The sequence below is a fragment of the Chaetodon auriga genome, chromosome 9, assembly GCF_051107435.1.
Source record: "Chaetodon auriga isolate fChaAug3 chromosome 9, fChaAug3.hap1, whole genome shotgun sequence".
Lineage (NCBI taxonomy): Eukaryota > Metazoa > Chordata > Actinopteri > Chaetodontiformes > Chaetodontidae > Chaetodon > Chaetodon auriga.
The window spans coordinates 4,269,946-4,290,018 of record NC_135082.1 but is presented as its reverse complement, the minus strand read 5'-3'; the positions used below and the strand labels follow the sequence as shown (position 1 = coordinate 4,290,018).

Genomic DNA, 20,073 nt, shown 5'->3' with positions numbered 1-20,073 from the left:
GAGCTTTTCATGCCCAGAGTGCGGACTGTCAGGCTGCTAAGACCCGCCCCCCGCCTGCCTGTCATCAGGTGTCCGGACTACACACACAACCGTTGTTTCTTTTAACCACATATATTTGGGATTTGGGAGCCAGACTTAAATACGTTTTTCATCTGAACCTGTTGCTCTACATTTAAAATGTATTCTAGTAGCCACTAATCTACCTACCTAGGTCATAGGTGTGATTTTAATTCTAGATATTTGCCTGCAAACATAAGCAGGAAAACAGCTAATATTTCTTTATGGACAAAATACATACAAAAATAAATTCTACTACAACAAGCATGCTCACCTTTGTATCACCAGGTATTTGAAAAGCATCCACTAAATCCAAAATTCTACAGATTTTGCATTTGTTAAAATGCTTTTCTTTTAGCATCTCAGTAATCTCACTTCATCTGGACTGACATCACGGAACAGCATTTCTTTTTCAGATCTAGTCTCAGATATTCTTACTTTTGATCCTAACATCTTAGAAAATACTTATACAAGTACTTGTACAGCTACAATTTCCAGGACCTTGAGTCTAATTCATGCAGGTGAAACTTTAATTTTTCAATCTCACCACTCAACACTACACTATCTTTATTAGATAGTTATTTGAGATAGCAGCTATGGCAAAAACACACCTGAACTCATAAAATCAGTGAGGCATGTGGAGTGACTTTCTTTATGTTGGACTTTATTTTGTAGGGTACGAACACAGATAATGAGGTTAGAAAATTCAAACCACCTCACTGTATGTGGGTCTTTCCTGTCATGGTAGACCATCCATTATTTTCAGAGACAGACTGCTTACATTACAAATCACCTCTGCAAAGCTCAGGAAATACAGGTTTCATATGTTATAAATAAATTAGTCAGTTATATATACTGTATATACTGTATGCTAAATGAGTAGGCCTATAAAGTTACACTTAAATGTATGGAGCCAGCCAGCTGAATTAGTTCCAATGATGTGTCTGTGAGCTCCACAGTAAAACACAGTAGAACAGTGCTGTTAAACTCATCACCTGGAAGAAAGCCCTGCTGTTAAACGCTGTGTAAAATAAGTGACATACAGTGAAGTGAAAAACTGGGAAAAGTGGTAGAATTTTTTTTTTTTATCATATCCTAAATTGATAAGCACCATAAGCATGTAAATCTTGATTTCCATATGAGTAATATGTGATGAAGAGGACAGTGGTGTAATCAAGCAAAACAGCACCTCCGGCCAGAGACAGGTCTCCTCTAATATCATTTGGTTTCTTGCATAGTTCCTTTGTTGCTTCGGCCTCGGCTCTCCAAGGCCTTCATTCATACTGAATTGATCAAGCAGTATCCATTTGAATACCATACCAAGCACAGTAACCTCTCAAATATCTACGGTGTGGTTTGCAGCTGCAAGGGATATCAGGTGCCATGATGCTGCAGGAATCTTGGAAGGTGGTAGCACGGGTAGAGGGGGACTGTTCTATAGTCCAGATGAATTCATCTGTATTCTTATTGGCTAGTGGGAGCTGCTTGTCTCTGCTGGAACTCTTTTAGCTCCTGCTTGTACCAATCAGGGGCCTCAGGGCCGTTTTCCCCCGTTCCCTTGTGATCGTAGCCATAAGCAACCATCAGCTCCTCATCTTTCTGCACAGGCCTCAAGGTTCGGATGCACTTGATAGGCCCAAAACGAGGGTGGACAAACCTGCACAACCAAAAAACAAACAGTCAAATTCAGACAGGAAACACAACCATAATCATCTTCACAGTCCTTATGAGTCATGTTATGATGCTAGCAGTAATTCACCCATTTTCTTTCATCTGACTCATCTGAGATGAGTTCCATCTTCCATCATCTGAGTCGTTGCTGTAGGTTTAAGTTGGTTGGGTTTGCTTAAGTTTAGAGAGATGTAAATATCACTTAAATCTATTTTTTTGGTTGTAGTTAATGTAGGTTAAGCCAACATGGACCTGCAGATGCTCCGAAAAAAAAGGGAATTTGAACAATTCCATGCTGACATGTGCTGAGGAAGACTGTGTGATGCACATGAAAGTTTGCACTCACGGGTCATATTTGCAGTTGGGGGTGAAGGAGTGGTTCGCCTTGTGACCCAGAGATGCACAGTATCTCTCCATCTGGTCAAACGGCTGAGGGACGTCAATCACAGTATCCTCGTCCAATGAGATTGTGTTGCCATTCAGTGCCCAGTCTCTGCTGTCCACCTGAGTGACATGCAGTCATGAGAAAAAGACAAATGGTTGAAGGATGTAGCAGGACTTGTAGTTCCACATGTAAACTTTAAGTTATCCGTTTCAACAGTGTATTGATTACTTTTAGCCATCAATTTTAACAACTATTACTTTGAGCCCTTTGAACTGTTTATCCATTGCTTTTAACTTTTTCAACTTGTCTGCTTACCGCTTAACTAGCTTATTTGCACCTATGTTCAACATGTGGCGTTCAGGTGTTCCAGTGGACGTGCTCTGCAGGTCATACCTCAGAGTGCGTGATGCGTACTCCATTGTAAAAAGCCATCACAGTGTCAGTCTCGGAGTCGGTCTTGGCAAACAGGCCCTGTCCTGCTCCTTTGATCATAGAGTCCGCCACAAACACCCTGACACACGCAAACAACATGACGTCCATTGTAACTGTGATGCTGAATTCAGATGTCATTTCTCAGGCTCGCAGCACGCACAGGACAAGGGTGACTTACTTTTGGCTCTCATAGGGGTCAGGAAGCAGAGTGTGGGTGGCCATACAGGTGGACGTGGACTTGTCGTATGAGTACACGGGACCTTAAAGACAGAGCATGTCACGTTCATGTCCAGTTGTTTACACACATGCTTCTGTGCATCAAATACAAGTAGAGCTGCAGAGGATACCCTGAGTGCAGCATGACTTGTCCAGTTTCCAGCACATCACATGTCATTACTGCAAGATTCACACCACGATGTCACCATAAATGTCCTAAATACAGTAAACTATGATGCCCACAATACATATGATGAATTAGCTAAATGTGACACAGGCTGAAGTACAGGTTTAACAGGATAAGCAATATACAAAAGTCCTTGTCAGCACTGTTGACTGAGTGTGATACATACAGTACACAGGAGCACCTGAACACCAGGCCAGCAGACATGCTGTTGATCATTTTGTGTATTTATTGAGACATCCTGTGCTACATATTGAAAATCCAATGTGAAATCATGGTATATGTTGATTATCAATTCATGCTACATTTTGTATATTCACTGTCTGTATTATGGTGTACCTGAACGCACATGACCAATATAGTAAATATCTGGAAGTACACTGAGTCATCACAGCAATTATTTGAATATCCACAGTGATAACTCTTTGTTTAATTTGCTGCTACTCAGTGATTAAGAAGTTAGATTTTTAACACCTTTTTGTGTTACAGCCACAAAATTTCACAAATTTTACACAATTACAAAATTAAGTCTGTGAACTAGCTAGGAAAAACATTATTTCAGTGTAAGTATGAGAGCCTGTGCCAGTCTCAGCGTGACACTATTAAACCAAACACAAGTCTTTGCTTCACAGCAGTCTTGTTAAAATGCTGCAGCCTCCAGACAAAATAAGCTGCAGTTCAGCAGCTCACTGCAGAAGGACGCCAAGATTCTTCACTAGGTAGCATGATGATGAACCTGATATGAGAACTGAAATGATTTGCTACTGTGGACTGTTTATACAGCGCAAACTATTCTTGTATGAGACCATTCACTGCTGTTTCGCATTTACTGGCTTTTTTAACAAATACGGACTCGACAGCCGTGCTTACTGTTGGGTGCGATGTCAAAGCGAGGTCTTCCACTCTCGCTGGAGATCACGGTAGCGAGGCGGGCCTCGATCAGCTCCCCGTCCACGAAGCTCCCACAGAGAGCCATCTGTCTGTCAGGATAGATGTACGCTACAGAGTCACCGGTCATCTCCCCGTCCTCATTCACCTCCCCAAACACACAGCCTCCATCCTAGACGCACCACAGTACACACCAACATGCACAATACACACAGTTAACAAACACCATTCATTTATATCATGTCTTATGTGTTCAGTGTGTGCAGACCTCAGGCACTGCATCATAACTGCTTCTATCTTAAACAAAGCCTTCAAGAGCATTCTGTGCCATGTAGAACTTCTACTGGTGAGAAAAATACTTAAAATATGGCCTCAGAAGGGCTTGAACTCATGTAACCCAGTCAATTCTCCATACATGTATGCACAGGCAGTGAGCTGTAGCGAGCACTGAGCTGACTCACAGGGTAGTAGATCCAGCATTCCCCAAAGCGGTTGTTGTCTTTGTACTGGCCCTTGAACACCAGGCAACCCTCTCCGTCGAACTCCTGAGCGGGCCCATTGAGTTCGCCATCTACATACGTCCCATGGAGGACACCGCCATCTTCATACGTGTACGTCCCCTGGCCCTGCAGAGCGTCGTCTACATAGAAACCCTCCAGGGTGCTGAGGAATTGTTGACAGTTTGAGAAAAATGTAAATAAAATTGAGAAGTAAATAGAGTCATGAGGGAAAAGGAGTGAGATCCTGGATTACAAGGTCATATTATGAGAGCAAAAGGGGAATATTTTGGGATGAAATATGCAGTATTTTGGGGAAAAAAAGTCAAAATATTTCTAGGATGAAACTGATATTTTCAGATTAGCAGAGGAACATTATGAGAAAAAGGCTGCTTTGAGTACAAATACTCTATGCTATGATTCGATGGGTAGGTTGGATTAAACTTGCATGTTTAAGCTCTTCCTGGCAGTCCACTGTACAGTTACAGCTGTTCTGGTATTGGACAGAAGCGTCACTGTCCTTTGATCAGTACACAACTGGGGTCTGTGTCTGTATGTCACCTCTGGTTCCCTCCTTGTTTGGCAGTATGACTACATGGGTACTTATTTCATCATTGCTCACTGCACTTAAATGCAACGTTGAACCTCCCAGAGCTTTTCTTTGGGAAGCACACTAACAGGGCTAAGTGCCTAAATGGGCTATAAGCACGACACCAGCAGAGCATTAACGTCGACTCGATGCAGTGCAATGAGTGTGGCTGCCTATCGTATCATTTCATCCACTGCGCTTTATCTTTTTCCAATCCCATCAACCTGTGTTTTGATCTCTGCACTCTTTGGTTCAGTCTGGACTGAACCAAGTGTCCACTGTGCTCCAGCCACTGTTTCAAACATGTCCAGCTCTGAACATTTAAGGACATTGGCATACATGTAAGTGGTTTACTTTCATCTTAATATCCTTAAATCTATAGAGGTCAGTGGTAAAAGCTATAAACTCATGTGATGTGATGTGATGGAGGGAGATAGATAGATAGATAGATAGATAGATAGATAGATAGATAGATAGATAGATAGATAGATACTTTATTCATTCCCAATGGAAATTCACTCTGAGTTAGGATTTAAATTTCCACTTCTTTTGTTTTACACAAACTTTATTCCTCAATTTTTTGCAACTTATGTTAACTTTAAAATCAAATATTTGCGATAATTTCACATTTTTCTCAAATATTGCCTGACAGTGGCCCTCACACGGCGTCATAATTCTACAGAACATGCTTTAAAGCTGAGCATCTAAACATGCTTTCTCAATGTAGAACCTACTGTTAGTTTGTTAACAAAGTACTGCTCTGTTAAACAGTGGAGGAAATCGAGTGCTTGTGGTAAATATCTGCGTAGATTTTTTCTGCCATATCTTCACTGTACCTTCCATCAAAGAAGAAGAACTTGCCCTTGCCGTTCTTCTCTCCATGAGTGAAGTGTCCTTCAAAACGATCGCTGGATGAGTAGGTTATTGTGCAGAACCCATGGGGCTGACCATCGTCATCCAATGGACCTGAACACACACACACACACACACACACATGTTGAGTCTGGTGATTTCATTGGACTGACTGCATTCTTGGCTCCACACAGCTTTGGGTCCATACGCTCATGTTGTCCTCTACAATAGAAGAACAGTGATCAGTGCAGCTTCACTCAAATGATTTTCATTTTTCAGAACTCTTGAGGTGCCGTTTCCAAACACTGTCAAGCTCCTCTCATCTCAGCATTCTTAGAAAGTGTTTAAAACCCTGCTCGTTAGTCATGTAACCATATAACCCCCGAGAGCAGCAATGGTTTTGTCAAATCTGTCCATTCACCCTCAGTCTTTTTCTGAGTTCCTGTATTTTGAGGGCCCCTGGTGGCCATGAGTGTCTCAGGAGGGCTGTGATGGTCAGATGTTGACTTTTGGAGAAGAGATTTGATTGTCCAGGTTTACACTGATGGCTCACAGCTATGCTCCATTTACAACGAGATGCCAGCGTTTCAAAGCAAAGCAAACTCCAGTGTTTCAGCTCTGGGCTCCGTTTACCTGAACAAAGACAGAGCAGAGTGTGTGGAACGCAGCACACTTTTATTAACTTAGTGACATACTCAGCAGTGCAAATCTTAAAAAAACCAAAAAACCAAAAAACACTAAGTATCAGAACACCGCACCTATCTTTTGTATCCCATGGGCGAGCCCACGTCTAGCAGACTGAAACAGCAAAACCTTTCCTGTCTGTTCACGTCCATCCAGCCGCCAGCTGCCGGCGGGACGCTCGTGTCATCCAGGCCGCCCTTCCTCGCTTGTCAAGCGGCTTCCCTTCTGAAATAAAGTCCGAGGCGCTCGAAAGTTACCGAGCGGGCCCGCTGACACACTGACTCATGGAGATTTACGGAGCACTGACAGCCAAATCTCAAAACAACTGAGAAATATCGTCCACAGCCAGTGTCGTGTCTTCGCCGGAGACATAAATTGAAAGGCAGCCGTCGCTTACCTTCCACGGCCTCCTCCATGTTCTCCTCGTCGCTGTCCATGCTGCAGCAGGCTGCTGGATGGCCGCTTCTCCTGTCACCCACGGGCCGTCATGGGAATGGCATGATATGACAAGTGACGAGCCTCTCCAGCCCGAGTTTACTCTTCACCTGGAAGTTTTCACTGAGCCAACAAATGCACGATCACACTTAAGTTGGCACAACTTTGAATAGAAGTTTATTTATTTTTTGTTAAATGAAGTATAACTGAAGCGAACAATTTGATCTTGCAGTTATGAAGGCAGTGCTCTGGGTGGTAAAGGATGCACGATGCAGGTTATTATTCTGTTTTCTCTTTTGCTACTTTCACACATTTTTTGATTTCATAACTCTTCAGCTTTACGTCAAAGTAAAACACACGGCGTCCCCCTCCGCATCCTGGGCCCAGCAGTGCCCCCCACCCCTCCTTCACTGAATTATTAGTGATCGAGTGAAAATTAACCAGAGAGGACAGATGCTGATCCAAAAGCGATGAACAAACAACCACCATGCTGAGGAATGAGGCTCTAACATCCACGTTTTGTTGCATTCAGATGACGTCGTGTCCATTTTTTCCTAGGATAGAAAAGGAATGCCTCCGCCTCTGATTGGCTAGTACTTGTTGCCGTCGTTGGTTTGGTTGGTTTGGTGTAGGCATGAGGACTGATGATTGGTTAGGGTTAAACAATCGCAGGCAGTGCAGGGCGGGTAATTCCTTCGCTATCCTAAAAAAAGAATATTTTGACAGTCAGAGCACAATGAGTCTTCATCAGACCAAAAAACTTTCTTCCTGTGTCAGATTTCCACTCAATCTCAGCCGCACAGTCGATCAACATGGACAGAAATGCTACAGAAGTTCATCTTGTCCTGAGAAAAACAACAGAATCAGAATCAGAATCAGAAATACTTTATTGATTCTCGAGGGGAAATTTTCGTTACAGGTGCTCCTTACAAGAATAGAAGAGATAGAAGAGATTTAACATGTAGTGCAATTAGAATATATATGCAGCATATATATATATATATAGTGGCAAAAATAGATAATGAAGAGAGTATACACAGTAAAGGTATGTGCTTTGTTTTTTGAATAATAGTATACTGATATTATACAGGCTTGTTATTATACATATATACTGTAATAGATTAGAATGTAGAGAATGTGCATTGTGATACAAAAATAAGATATATAACAGTGTAAAAACCAACTAAATGTATGATAGTGGATATTACACAAGTTGAACTATTGCACAGAGTAATTACACTGTTGGTTATTGATTGATTATTATATGATTACTGTATAAAGTCAACAGTGAACTGCAGTATAAATATGAATGATCTGACAGGGAGTGAAAAAGTCCAAGGGCCATTCAGAGGGAGGAGTTGTACAGTTTGATGGTCACAGGCAGGAATGATTTCCTGTGGCATTCAGTCGTGCATTTTGGTGGGATGAGTCTCTCACTGAAAGTACTCTTGTGCCTGACCAGCACATCATGAAGTGGGTGTGAGACGTTGTCCAAGATCCAAGATAGATAGTCCATAACTTAGTCAGCATCCTCCTCTCTGACACCACCGCAGAGAGTCACACTCCATTCCCACAACGTCACTGGCCTTGCAGATCAGTTTGCTGAGGCTGTTGCCGTCCGCCATTTTCAGCCTGCTGCCCCTGCACACAACAGCATAGAGAATAGCACTAGCCACCACAGACTCATAGAAAATCCTGAGCATAGTCCGGCAGATGTTGAATGACCTCAGTCGCCTCAGAAAATAGAGACGACTCTGGCCCTTCCTGGAGAGAGCGTCAGTGTTCTTTGCCCAGTCCAGTTTATTGTCAGTGTACCCCCAGGTACTTGTAGTCCTCCACGATGTCCACACTGACCCCCTGGATGGAAACAGGGGTCACCGGTGCCTTGGTTCTCCTCAGGTCCACTACCAGTTCCTTAGTCTTTGCCATGTGTAGTTGCAGATGGTTCTGCTAACACCATGTGACAAAGTTGTCCACAGCAGCCCTGTACTCATCCTCATCATCCTTACTGATACATCCAACTATCGCAGAGTCATCAGGAAACTTCTGAAGATGGCAGGTCTCTGTGCAATAGTTGAAGTCCGTGGTGTAGACGGTGAAGAGGAAGGGAGAGAGGACAGTCCCCTGCGGGGCCCCAGTGTTGCTGACCACTCTGTCTAACACACAGTGTTGCAAGCGCACGTACTGTGGTCTGCCAGACAGGTAGTTCACAATCCAGGACACTAGGGGGGCAGGACACTAGGAGTGGTTGATAGTGGTTGTCCAGGACAGGTAGCAGAGGAGTCAGAGGGGGGATGAGCCAGGCCTGCAGTGTCAAATCTATTAAAAAACAGATTCAGTTCATTGGCCCTGTCAACACTGCCTTCAACTCCTCTGTTGTTGGTCATTCTGAAGCCAGTGATGGTCCTCATTCCCGTCCAGACCTCCAGTCCTCCAGTCCTCCAGTCCTCCCCTGCATCCTCTCTGTGTTTTCATCCAGATTTCAGCAGGGGTCTCTGATGTTCTGGCTGACAGGCCAGCCGGCCTCAGCACAATCAGCTGATCACTGGAGTAAACAATGTGGCCATGAAGTTGCTTGCGCATCGGTGCTGTGTCCCAGTGAAAGTAGCAATTCCATAGCGAAGAAACAGACCAGAACTCTCTCGACCAACATGTTTGGAGAAGGCACAGCTTCAAGATGTCAGTCATAAAAATACAAGCAGTATAGTAAAGAATAGAGCAAAAAAAGATTGGAAAACTAAGAAAACATACAGGAGCGACTGCAACAGACTGCATGCACTATCAACATGCACACTATCAACATTCATCATGTTCCAAGTGACAATGTCATCAGACATGAGCATCATACAGTCACATGATACAATCTGTCTAATGTGACATGGAAATAGCATGGCCTACATTGTAGAGACAAAACAGATATCACGAGTAAGCATATGCGCTTAGAATATGTGTATTCACATACATAATAGTGTGCACACCTCTCCATAAAGTACCAAATCCAATAGTGCAAGGTGACACTCAATAAATATTCCAATAAATAATATACTGGTGTACCTCACACCATCAGGCTCATCATCATCAAGTATGGGAATACACTGTGTGCATTTCCCTTGGGGATGACTAAAGTATCTATCTATCTATCTATCTATCTATCTATCTATCTATCTACTGTGTCGGACTTGTCCTATAAAAGGTACAATATTGTCATTATTTGTGTCATGAAAATTGGAGCTAACCTCTATGGATGGATTCAACAATAGTTTGATGAGTTAAGACATTGTCTATTCTAAGAAATCATAAGGGCCTGTGATCTGACAGTACAGGAACCAGCTGTGTCCCACCTGGATGGAAAAGAGGCTGCATCCACAGAGTTGACACTTTGTCTTCCTTGATGTCTTATTTAATGACATCTGATATTATCCCCCCAGTTTAAGTGTATTTTTGTTCCTTTCAAATTCCGCCTGTATAATCTGGTATCTTTGGAATCTTAAACCCTAAAGATTTAGGTCTGCAACGATCACTGAAAAATATCAGAACAAAGTAACGCAGCCTCCACATATCCCTGACTTATAAAGTTGGCATGGCAGTTTTAGCAAACATTTGCCCACTGTGCAACATTAGGCAGTGGCAAGCCTGAAAGAAACTACTTTGACTATGTCTGAAGGAAAGTCTAAGTTAAATGAATAGCTGTTGTGAGCGGCTACAAAGGTGGGAGTGAAAGTCAGTCAAGAGAGACGTGATAACTGTGACAGAAATGATCCTATAAAGAAGAGAAGTTAATGTCCTGCAAGTTTTGCACCTCCACACTTGTTGTGAATGCTGTTTGTTTTTGCTGCACTTCGACCTCTGCGCTGTACTGATGAACAGCCCGAGGATCTAAGCTGCTGCAGATATTAGTATCTGAGCCCTCCCCTCTCTCATCTGTTCAGCAGCAGGGAGGGCAGGGCTTTCAAAACAACGTGAGAGCACTTGTTTAGAAACGCGCCAGAGTTGCTTTCCCTCAGAGAGTGCCTCCTGCGTGTTACGTAAAGGCTTCGCTGTACTTGAGATAGACTGAATAGCTGAATATTCAGGCGAGCGATGGAAACCGACGCCCCGATTTTGCTTGCTACGGTGTCTTTTCTGTCTGCCCTGCAAATGGGTGAGTTGCCTGCATACATACTTAAATATACTTGCAAAATTGTGAGAGTAGCGGGCAGTGGTGTAGTGCAGGGTATAAGCAGGTATACGGCGTATACCCACTTATTTTTCAGTAGGCAGTTGTGTATACCCACGTACAAATCCCCCCTGATGCGCACTGTGTCTAGTAGCGTGCTACAATTATTTTTCCTAGGATAGCAAAGGCATGACCCACCTTTCTCTGTCTCTGATTGGCTACTACTCGTCGTTGCCTTCTTTGGTTGGTTGGATAAGAACATCAAGTGGGCGGGTCATATTCTCAGGAAATAAGTGTCGTCTGAGGACTAGGTGCTTGCCCTCCTGGATAACAAAGTTAATAATTAAATTAATGACAGAAAGAATGAAATCAAGCAAATATAAAGCAAACAACTCAAACAACAATCTGCATCTGATGTTACGTTGGTGCTATTGGCCAGCAGCTCAGCTAACGATGGTTATGCTATCATTACATTGGTGCTATTCAACAGCTCAGCTAACAATAGCTAATTTCCCGCTCATGGATCTGTTGCTGCTGCTCATTCTTTCTGTGGCTAATGTTACATTCATCATGATCATTACTCCCGAAAGTCAAGCAGCAGAAGTTAAGTGACAATGTGCAAATAATACTGGCACATTTTGGGGTGCAAAAGTAGTTCTATTCCTGTTAACACAGGACGGGTCGCTAAAAAAAAAGAGGCATGAATTAATAGTATACCCACTTTCAGGCACCACTACACCACTGCTCCCATGTCACCATGCTGGTGTTTTTGGGGGGTCAAACTTGAAGTTGAATCATACTGTAGCAACACTTTGTAAAACTTTTTTTACATTACATACAGCCTGATTCACTGCTTAGCTCAATGAGATTGAGATTTCAGTTTTAAAAGTTTAGTTTGAAAATGTGTCCATTGAAGGAAGACCTGTAACAGGCTGCAAACCTTGTGCTGCATGGATTACTCTGTGTTAAGATACACTGTCATGTTTTGTCTGAGTCTTTGAGGAGACTCAGTTACTGTTACTGTCTCCTTCTAGCCAGGTTAGCCCGGCGAGTTGGGTTGTGCAGGTTGGCCCACAATATCCAGCCTCCGTCTGTCACCGGGCCCCCAGAGTTTCAGAGGATTTTCCGTGCACAGTAAGAAAACTAAGAATCTTTTCAAATACCAGACAGTTACAAAGCCGCTGAAATGACATTCAGAAGACATCTGTCAGCGGCCTGTCACACTCTCAACAGTATTTTCAACACAGCATGATGATCATGCTAACCAACTCTCAATCGTGCTTTTACACTAACAACACTTACAACTGCAAAATATAGTGGCACACAGATAGAAGAGCATGAAGCAGGTGCATGTAATGAGTTTGATGTTTATGGTGCAGATGTGACATTCACTTAACAGCTATTGGATGGATTTTTGTGACATGCTGTGCAAACATTCAAGTCTCCTGTAGAATTAACTGTAATAACTCATGTAGCACCGTTATCACATCAAAATATATATTTGTCCAATAGTTTTAGTATAATCAAATACCTGCTAAACTAATTAAATGCCTCAGCTGTACATTGCACTCAGCGCTTATTTATCTAAGCAAATGTTATGCTATAATAAACCGAGACGATGACCACCTGCTATATACTGAATGTGACCTTTATTTTTTTGCTAAATACATCAAAACAGTGATTAGGAAAGGGGAAAGACTGCTCTTCTATGACAGCCTGAGAGCTGTTTCAGAGGCTTTTGAACCCGGGCAAGAATGTAATTTTAGAAAATACCCTGAGTATTGAATGAAGAGACTGAGTGTCAGCACTAAATATTGGCTTTCCAAAATTCTAATATGCCATGTCATGTCTTTCTTCTACCTCATCAAAGATGTTGTGACATTAAGGTTGACTGTGTGTGCTGTGGTGTGTATTTGCAGTCAGAACTGTGTGGAGTGTTACCCTTTGTTCCTGGTGACATTGTGGACTGGTGGGATGTTCTTCAATGAAGCGACCGCAGCTGTAGGAGGACTGGTGTACATGGCCGCCCGACAGATCTATTTTGAAGGATATATCAAATCTGGCGAGGAACGGTAACAAATCTGACCCACACCTCGCTGTTTTTCCAAAATATCTAAATGTGTGATTTTTTTTTGTAATGTGAGTGCTCTGTGGTTTGCAGGTTACTTGGCTTTTACCTGACTTTGGGTGTCTTTGCCACTATGACTCTGCTGACTATGATTGGACTACTGCGTGGAATCCTGCTCAAGTACTTTCACATCCACCTCTGAAGATTTCACTTACGCCTAATCATGCAGAACAAGCAATTACATAGTTGGCCTATGAAATGAGGGTTCTTCAGTAATAGGACTGTTCATCGTATACACGTGTTAATGATTTCTAATCCACAGGATCATGTTCTCCTAAAACATATTGTGTTTGGAGCCTTGCAAATATCTTGAAGTCTGACAGACTTTATGGAACATGGTGTCTCATTTCTCGCAGTAAATGTAAACCCAAGCTTGCCATGTAATTCATATAACAATACATATACCATGCTCTACTCTGCTGCACAGCGACTCCTTACATTTCATCACAGGCCTCCCATTTTAGAAAACCACACATAGTAAATGATGTGTTTTTATTTATCTGTGTATTCATTTTGTCCAGCCATCATTCATTTTGAAGACACATGTCTGTCTTAAAAGTGAGACTGATTTTCAGATTTTTCATTTTCATTCTCAATATACAAATAAACTGTACATGCATACATACAGTACACACATGAATAGATACACACTATATCATGTGCATAGTACACTTACAGACTTATGGATGCTCATATATTATGCAAATACAGTATACAAATATGCATGTCTACAAAATATTCCATGCATATTCCACCCTTCCTTCCTACCTTCACCTCTCTATCAGAATGTTTTGTACGCAGCAATGTACATTTACATGAAATGCCATAGATCAGACTTGCTTCTGTGCCTCTACTTTACCTCTTTGGATGCTTTAGATCGACTAGACAGAAAAAGAGGCCTCTCTCGTGTGAATGGTTTCCGCGCAGGGATGTTGCTCTTGCTCTCTCCCGGCGTCCTGAGACCCCTGGCGGCCGTATGCGGTATTAGCCTGATGGTAGCGAGCTGGACACACTGAACCCAGCTGGTACCAAACGCAAGCTTTGGAAATTTACACAAGTTTCCTTTTGGGAATTCTGCATTTCAGCGCGGCAGTCACTGTTTTTCACGCCGTAAGGTATGTGTCCTGAGTTCACACTGCTACTTATTCGCTGTACTGTGTGGAAGTTGAAGCTGAACAGCAGTGGGTGTTAGCATGCTAGCTATCTGTTAGCATGCTAACACCAGCAGGCCTGGCTTCAGGGTGTTTGTTTCCGTCAGCTGGCCTTTCTGGCACCCGCTTCAATGAAGGTAGCTAACAAGCTAACAGTGGTTTATAATACTTTCAGCAAGTAAAAGACAACGCAGATACCTCTCTGTATGTCGGCTGTGGGGGCTCCGCTCTCATTAGCTTTACATCAGGTCAGTCATACAGTTGTGGTTTTTTTCCTTAATCCCGTAGTGTGCGATCTAACGTCATTCAATCACGATGCATCTCTTGCATGTTGAGATCGTAATGTGGAACTCCGTGAAAAAGAACAAAAAGACGAAACAGTTTTTCCTTTTGGCAAATATGCCTAGCTTATATATGATATTTGGACTTTTGTCAATCATTGTGTTCATAAGTCAAATTCGGCCTACCACTAAATGACATTTGTGAAAGTCTATCTATACATCCATTATACATACATGGAGTTTTGGTGCGGACACTTGCCCTACCGTTTGGTGAGCTATGTAATTACCATAGTGTCTCCTGGTTCGTCAGAAAGCTCTAAAATTTGATGAAATGGTATATCTTTCCAAAATCTTGTAGTGTCCCTGAGAATCGCAGCCCTGCATTCCAAAAAGGAAGACGAGTACTTCACCATGAGCTCAGACGATGGTGAGACAACACCCACACACACACACACACACACACACACACACACACACACACACACACTAGACTTCCCTCCTTCACATACCAGTCAGGCAGCGCATCGTGTCTGACTGTTCCTTTACTTGTCTGCAGGTGACATGGAGAACCAGGCTGAGCTGGAAGAGAAGACGAGGCTCATCAACCAGGTGCTGGAGCTTCAACATACTTTAGAAGGTACAACAAACACACACACACACACACACACACACACACACACATCAGACAAACTGTCCATCCACCAAGCGCAAGCAGTCAGGTGATCCGAGTCAGTGCAGCATGCTCAGGCTGGAATTTCAAATCAAAGATATGATTGTTTGGAATGCGACACATCATCAGACATCACATCCAGATTGTTGTGACTGCAGTGTGACAAATTGTGACACACACCAATCTCCCCCATCACTGGTGTTATCTTGTGTGATTTTCACACTAGAGCTAGATATGACTTGGTGTGAAGACGATCCATCTCTACTCCTCAGCCAGCTGCAGCTCACTCTTATCATTTGGTATTAGCACCACAACCAGTATAGATAGCTTGACAATGCAAACAACAACTCTCACCTCTAGTTTCAGTCGATGAAACCTGTTGACATTTTAGTCTTTTTTAGTCATCAGTCCGTCTAGTATACCCCAAACCAATACAATGTCATTTTAGTGAAACTTCTTTCACGTAAAATTCTATCTTATCATTCAGGATGGATGATCTGCAGCACAGTGTACGACACCACCAGTGTGTATTTCATGAGCCCAGCTCAGTTTCTGTGTGTTGAACGTCAATGTGTCTCCTCAGGTTTGTTGTATTCTTACCAGCTGTTTTATGGCCACATTGCATCCCTTGTGATAAAGCAAGGCACTGTAGTTGATGTAAGTGCCTCTGAGTCCTGCCTGTGCTGCTTGTCTGCTGCAGTGTAGTCCTGATAGAGCATACACAGCACAGGAAACAGAACCGCTGCATTGTCTTTTTTTGTCAAAGAAAACAGAGATTCTTTTGGCAAAGTTTTCACTCATGAAACAACATTTTAGTCTCATCTTTTTTCATCGACAATATTGCATGTTGATGTAGTCACAGTCAGTGACACAGTCAGTGCCGTCTCATCGCTGGCCTGGACAAAAAAGGTTGTCGAGCAACATATTTCATAAGGCTTTGGTTCTAATATCACACCGCTGGCCCAGCCGTAGTCAAGGTGAAGAAAAAGCCTTTGTTTCTTTGTGTCTTGCACAAACTTCCACAACAGACAACAGAACAAGGTTGCAGGTCAGGTGTGGGCCTGTGTAAACTAGATGGCGATATAAAGCGGATCCATCGGCTTTAAGTCAAAGATCTGGTGTTTCTTGTTTCTTTCTTTTCTGATTTTCGTTGGCTTTTTGTCTTTGTAGTGCACATGCTGATGACTGTGTTTGTGTGTTCAGACCTGTCTGCCAGAGTGGATGCTGTCAAAGAGGAGAACCTGAAGCTGAAGTCGGAGAACCAAGTTCTGGGTCAGTACATAGAGAACCTCATGTCGGCCTCCAGTGTCTTCCAGACCACTGACACCAAGAGCAAACGAAAGTAAGGAGAACCCTGGAGAGCCTTGATGTAGAACCCCCACACATTCCATAACCTGAACCCAAAACCTGAACCCAAACCTGGATGACTGGACTCTGATCAGCAACATCATGGACTCTTAGTATCAAAGCCTAAAACATGTTTCTGAGTCTGCAGATATGGGTGTTTGTCATTATCTCAGTATGTGCACCAGGCAGCAGTGTTGCATTTATCACACCAGAACAGGGAAGAGAAAGAAAAATGATTTCAGCCTTGGAAAGTCTGAATACAAAGACCCATCAGCAGACATGCACCACAGGTTTTTGAGCTGCGGTAACCCTGAAACCTCTGATTCCATCTGTTTGAAAAGCATCTTTTCAGAAGCATGTTTTAGACTTCAGTCAGACTTAATCTCTCAATGCACCCATCTTAAGTCCCAGGACCGTGAGTACTGAGCAGCAGCAGACCCAACCCTAAACAGACGCACATCTATGACACGATTGTCATGTTTAGAGTTGGTATGATTTGATCCCCAAATCTCCTACCAGTTCCAAATACACAGCAGAGTAGTGAGTTAACAGCAGGTCAGCATGGAAAAGTAGATAGAATTGCCTCATTAGCCAGAACTGACTAAATATACATAAACCTTCACGGCAATAATAAGAATTTTTCTTAAGAACGGATCAAAATTAAATTGGGGATGCGCACGCAGCAGGGGGGTAGAAAACTCACATGTGGACATTGAGGTTCAGAAATAAAACAGTTTGTTATAAACCATCAAAATGAATGCTTCGGGGTACATCTCTACTGAAGCTCTTTGTACCATGTGGCACACTATAGACGTCTGTCAGCTCTGGCTTGCTAACAGGACACAGTATTCCAGCGACATAAGGCAGCTAGTGTCAGTAATAACTAACCCAGACGACACACAGTCAGCTCTGTATGTACTGAGACATGAACTGTGCCTGTGTCCTCAACCAGCAGCAGGCAGCATGGATTCAAAGCACATTGTCCTACTTATCCGAGTAACGTTAGCTTTAAAATAGAGATGTGGATATTATTGTAGTAATGTTAGCATTGATCATAGAGCCTGACAAACTTTTGTAGTAGTTCTTTCACAGCATAAACCGCTGTCTTTCTCACCAGCTCCTGTGCAAAACAACATCCAGGGCTCTGACCTGATCGCTACACGCTAATAGCTAGCTGTGCACTGAGAGCCTGCAGTTTCCTTCTAAGGATATTTAACATTTTCCATGTATTACTTTTGCACTCTGTGCAGTTCATGGTGCAAAGTCAACTCAAACAACAAGTCAGCGTACTCATCATCAGCAGCTCTCTGTCATTTGTCAGTTTTCTATCCCCCATGTCTCATAGTGACATCGCTTGTAATCTGTCTACTGCAGATATTCATTATCCTGGAAAATGTGTTTTGCTTGTCGTGGTGCAGATCACGCTGAGTCTCTTCTTAAGCCATGGTGTCACATGTTCACTGGCTCACAGAGATGTTTGGAACTGGTGATGTTACTGCCTCTTCTCCACCACCCAGAACAAAAAAAAAAAAACCTCCAACCCCACAGCCCTGTTCAGATTTTTATAGAGTTCAAACGTTTACATTAGACTTCCCTTTTCTTGTCGGGGCTTTGCGGCTCCAGCCCGATGAAACACGGTTTTCAGTGTTTGCTGGTGGGGAGCTGGTGAGGGATCATGCCTCTCACTGCAATAGAGACTCCTGTTGGTTGGTCAGGGTCCCAGCAGGCAGCTGGTGACACGGTATCAGAAGAGGAGCGCAGTGCAGGAGAATGTGGCTGTTTCAGAATCCCTTTGTCCTTTTGTTATTTATTAGTCAGTATTGCTGCCTCTGCCATAGCTACAGTGGATCTGTTAGAACATGGTTTTATTGTTACTGCTTGTCACCTCTCTAAAGAGAGGGGGCTCTGAAAGCCCATTTTAAATTTGTTCTCTGTCATTTCAGTACAATGTCACTTTTTTGTTGCCATTTTGTTGCTGCTTCCTACAAAGAGTGAATGACTAGTTTAACAGTGACTGTCACTGTTGCAGTTTCTAGCCAAGACCATGTGGAAATTTGTCTTCAAACTGAAAGTCTTGTGCATGTGCTTACAGTTGAAGTGGCCGTAACAAATATACATACTGTATTATATGCATAAATGTGAAATAACCATCACCTGTGAAGTCTTGAAATGTCTTTAACCCTGTTGCATTTCAGCACTGTTTATATATTGTTTTTTGTTGCTAATTTGAAATGATTTAATAAAGGGATGATCCTTTTTGATGAGATGCTTGTCAGTGTTGTGTCTGGAGCTAATCATCTGTTTTATGTTTCACACGCTCACAGAGTCACTAAGGGTGCTCGCAAGGACCAGTGACCCACTGCTTGGCCCGCTGCATTTTCACTGCTGGTATACACTGCAACTACAGACGGGTGACATGTGAAAGGAAAATCTGAGTTGACTAGTTAGAATGGGTGTGCATCCCTACAGTGCACAGCTCGTGGCATAACGATGCCTTCATAACACGCTTAATGTTGAACTGTCCTTTCATTTGTGATCCATCTGTAGGTTTCTGTGGTAGATTTAAGACCCTCAAGATCCTCCAGGTGTTAAGATGTTGGGAAGCGGTGTAGGCTGTAGGCACACCAGTGGTGTATGTCATTGTTTTTCTGTCAGTGTTTTTAAGGACAAAGAGCAGAGACCAGAGTCAGACATCCTTCAGTTTGAGCCTTTCAGCATTGAAGCAGTATATAATCCTGTTTGGATCAGCCCAGACTCTGGTTTCTCCTGTGGCGTCTGTAGCAGAATCAGGTCTTTGGCCTTGTTTCTCATTGTCCTGCAGAGATTAGCCGTGGGCCCTGAAATTAAAGCCCCTATTGGAAGATTCTGTAAATATCTGACATTGTGTTTGACAATGGGTTATTGTTCTTTAAGTAATGTGACACTGATGTGACACACGGGACTAAATGTTGAACATGAGGATGCAGTTTTAAAATAGCACCATCTTTAAGGACAGGTCTGGAGTTTTTCCAGAGTTTTCTTATTAGTGACAAATTCCACAAAACCAACACTGTGTCTGTCCGTCCCTCAGTACTGGATGACTTCCCCACCCTGTCTGAGGCTGTCAGCTCCATGCTCACTGTCCCTACGGAAGAGAGAAATCTTTCAAAAAACATCAAACACACAGTTTGAGTCAATACAAACGACTGTGTGTGTGCATGGCACAGAGGAATAAGATATATGAGGCTTGGATACACATGCCGTAATTGTTAGTAGGATACCGTCATTATTTGGTCTTTTCAGAGGATTTGTTGACAGTAAGTAGTAAACTACAGAATATGGCCAAGCTTATCCTGTAATAGTAGATTCAAACCACTTGTATCCTCATCATGTTTGTAGATAAAACGTCAGATTTCCCCAGTGTTTGGGTAATGAAAGTTGATGTTAAAACCAGTCTGGCTGGTCGTTCCT

The 20,073-nt window shown here is 42.8% G+C and overlaps 3 protein-coding genes across 5 annotated transcripts; 2 read left to right on the top strand and 1 right to left on the bottom strand.

Annotated features, from left to right (window-relative positions):
- Positions 1 to 700: 700 nt before the first annotated feature.
- setd7 (SET domain containing 7, histone lysine methyltransferase) lies at positions 701 to 7,450 on the bottom strand. 3 transcript variants are annotated; one of them, XM_076738427.1, is made up of 9 exons: positions 7,332 to 7,450; positions 6,853 to 7,013; positions 5,756 to 5,885; positions 4,295 to 4,496; positions 3,816 to 4,005; positions 2,724 to 2,805; positions 2,507 to 2,624; positions 2,075 to 2,232; positions 701 to 1,714 (listed from the first exon to the last, which is right to left on the bottom strand). In XM_076738427.1, the coding sequence occupies exons 2-9, from the start codon at positions 6,890 to 6,892 to the stop codon at positions 1,522 to 1,524; spliced, it is 1,113 nt and encodes a 370-aa protein (XP_076594542.1). In that variant the 5' UTR covers positions 6,893 to 7,013; positions 7,332 to 7,450; the 3' UTR covers positions 701 to 1,521. The 3 variants fall into 3 exon arrangements, 2 of the variants coding, with proteins under 2 accessions (XP_076594542.1, XP_076594543.1); XM_076738428.1 differs by lacking the exon at positions 7,332 to 7,450 and adding an exon at positions 7,108 to 7,308; XR_013077534.1 differs by lacking the exon at positions 7,332 to 7,450 and having other exon boundaries at positions 3,816 to 4,027; positions 6,853 to 7,317.
- Positions 7,451 to 10,745: 3,295 nt separating this feature from the next.
- mgst2 (microsomal glutathione S-transferase 2) lies at positions 10,746 to 13,789 on the top strand. The gene is made up of 4 exons (XM_076738429.1): positions 10,746 to 11,031; positions 12,081 to 12,180; positions 12,966 to 13,118; positions 13,208 to 13,789. Exons 1-4 carry the CDS (start codon positions 10,971 to 10,973, stop codon positions 13,314 to 13,316), a joined length of 423 nt encoding a protein of 140 aa, XP_076594544.1. The 5' UTR covers positions 10,746 to 10,970; the 3' UTR covers positions 13,317 to 13,789.
- Positions 13,790 to 14,055: 266 nt separating this feature from the next.
- LOC143325415 (short coiled-coil protein B) lies at positions 14,056 to 18,887 on the top strand. Its single transcript, XM_076738430.1, has 4 exons — positions 14,056 to 14,289; positions 14,965 to 15,033; positions 15,163 to 15,243; positions 16,480 to 18,887. The coding sequence occupies exons 2-4, from the start codon at positions 15,018 to 15,020 to the stop codon at positions 16,620 to 16,622; spliced, it is 240 nt and encodes a 79-aa protein (XP_076594545.1). The 5' UTR covers positions 14,056 to 14,289; positions 14,965 to 15,017; the 3' UTR covers positions 16,623 to 18,887.
- Positions 18,888 to 20,073: the final 1,186 nt, after the last annotated feature.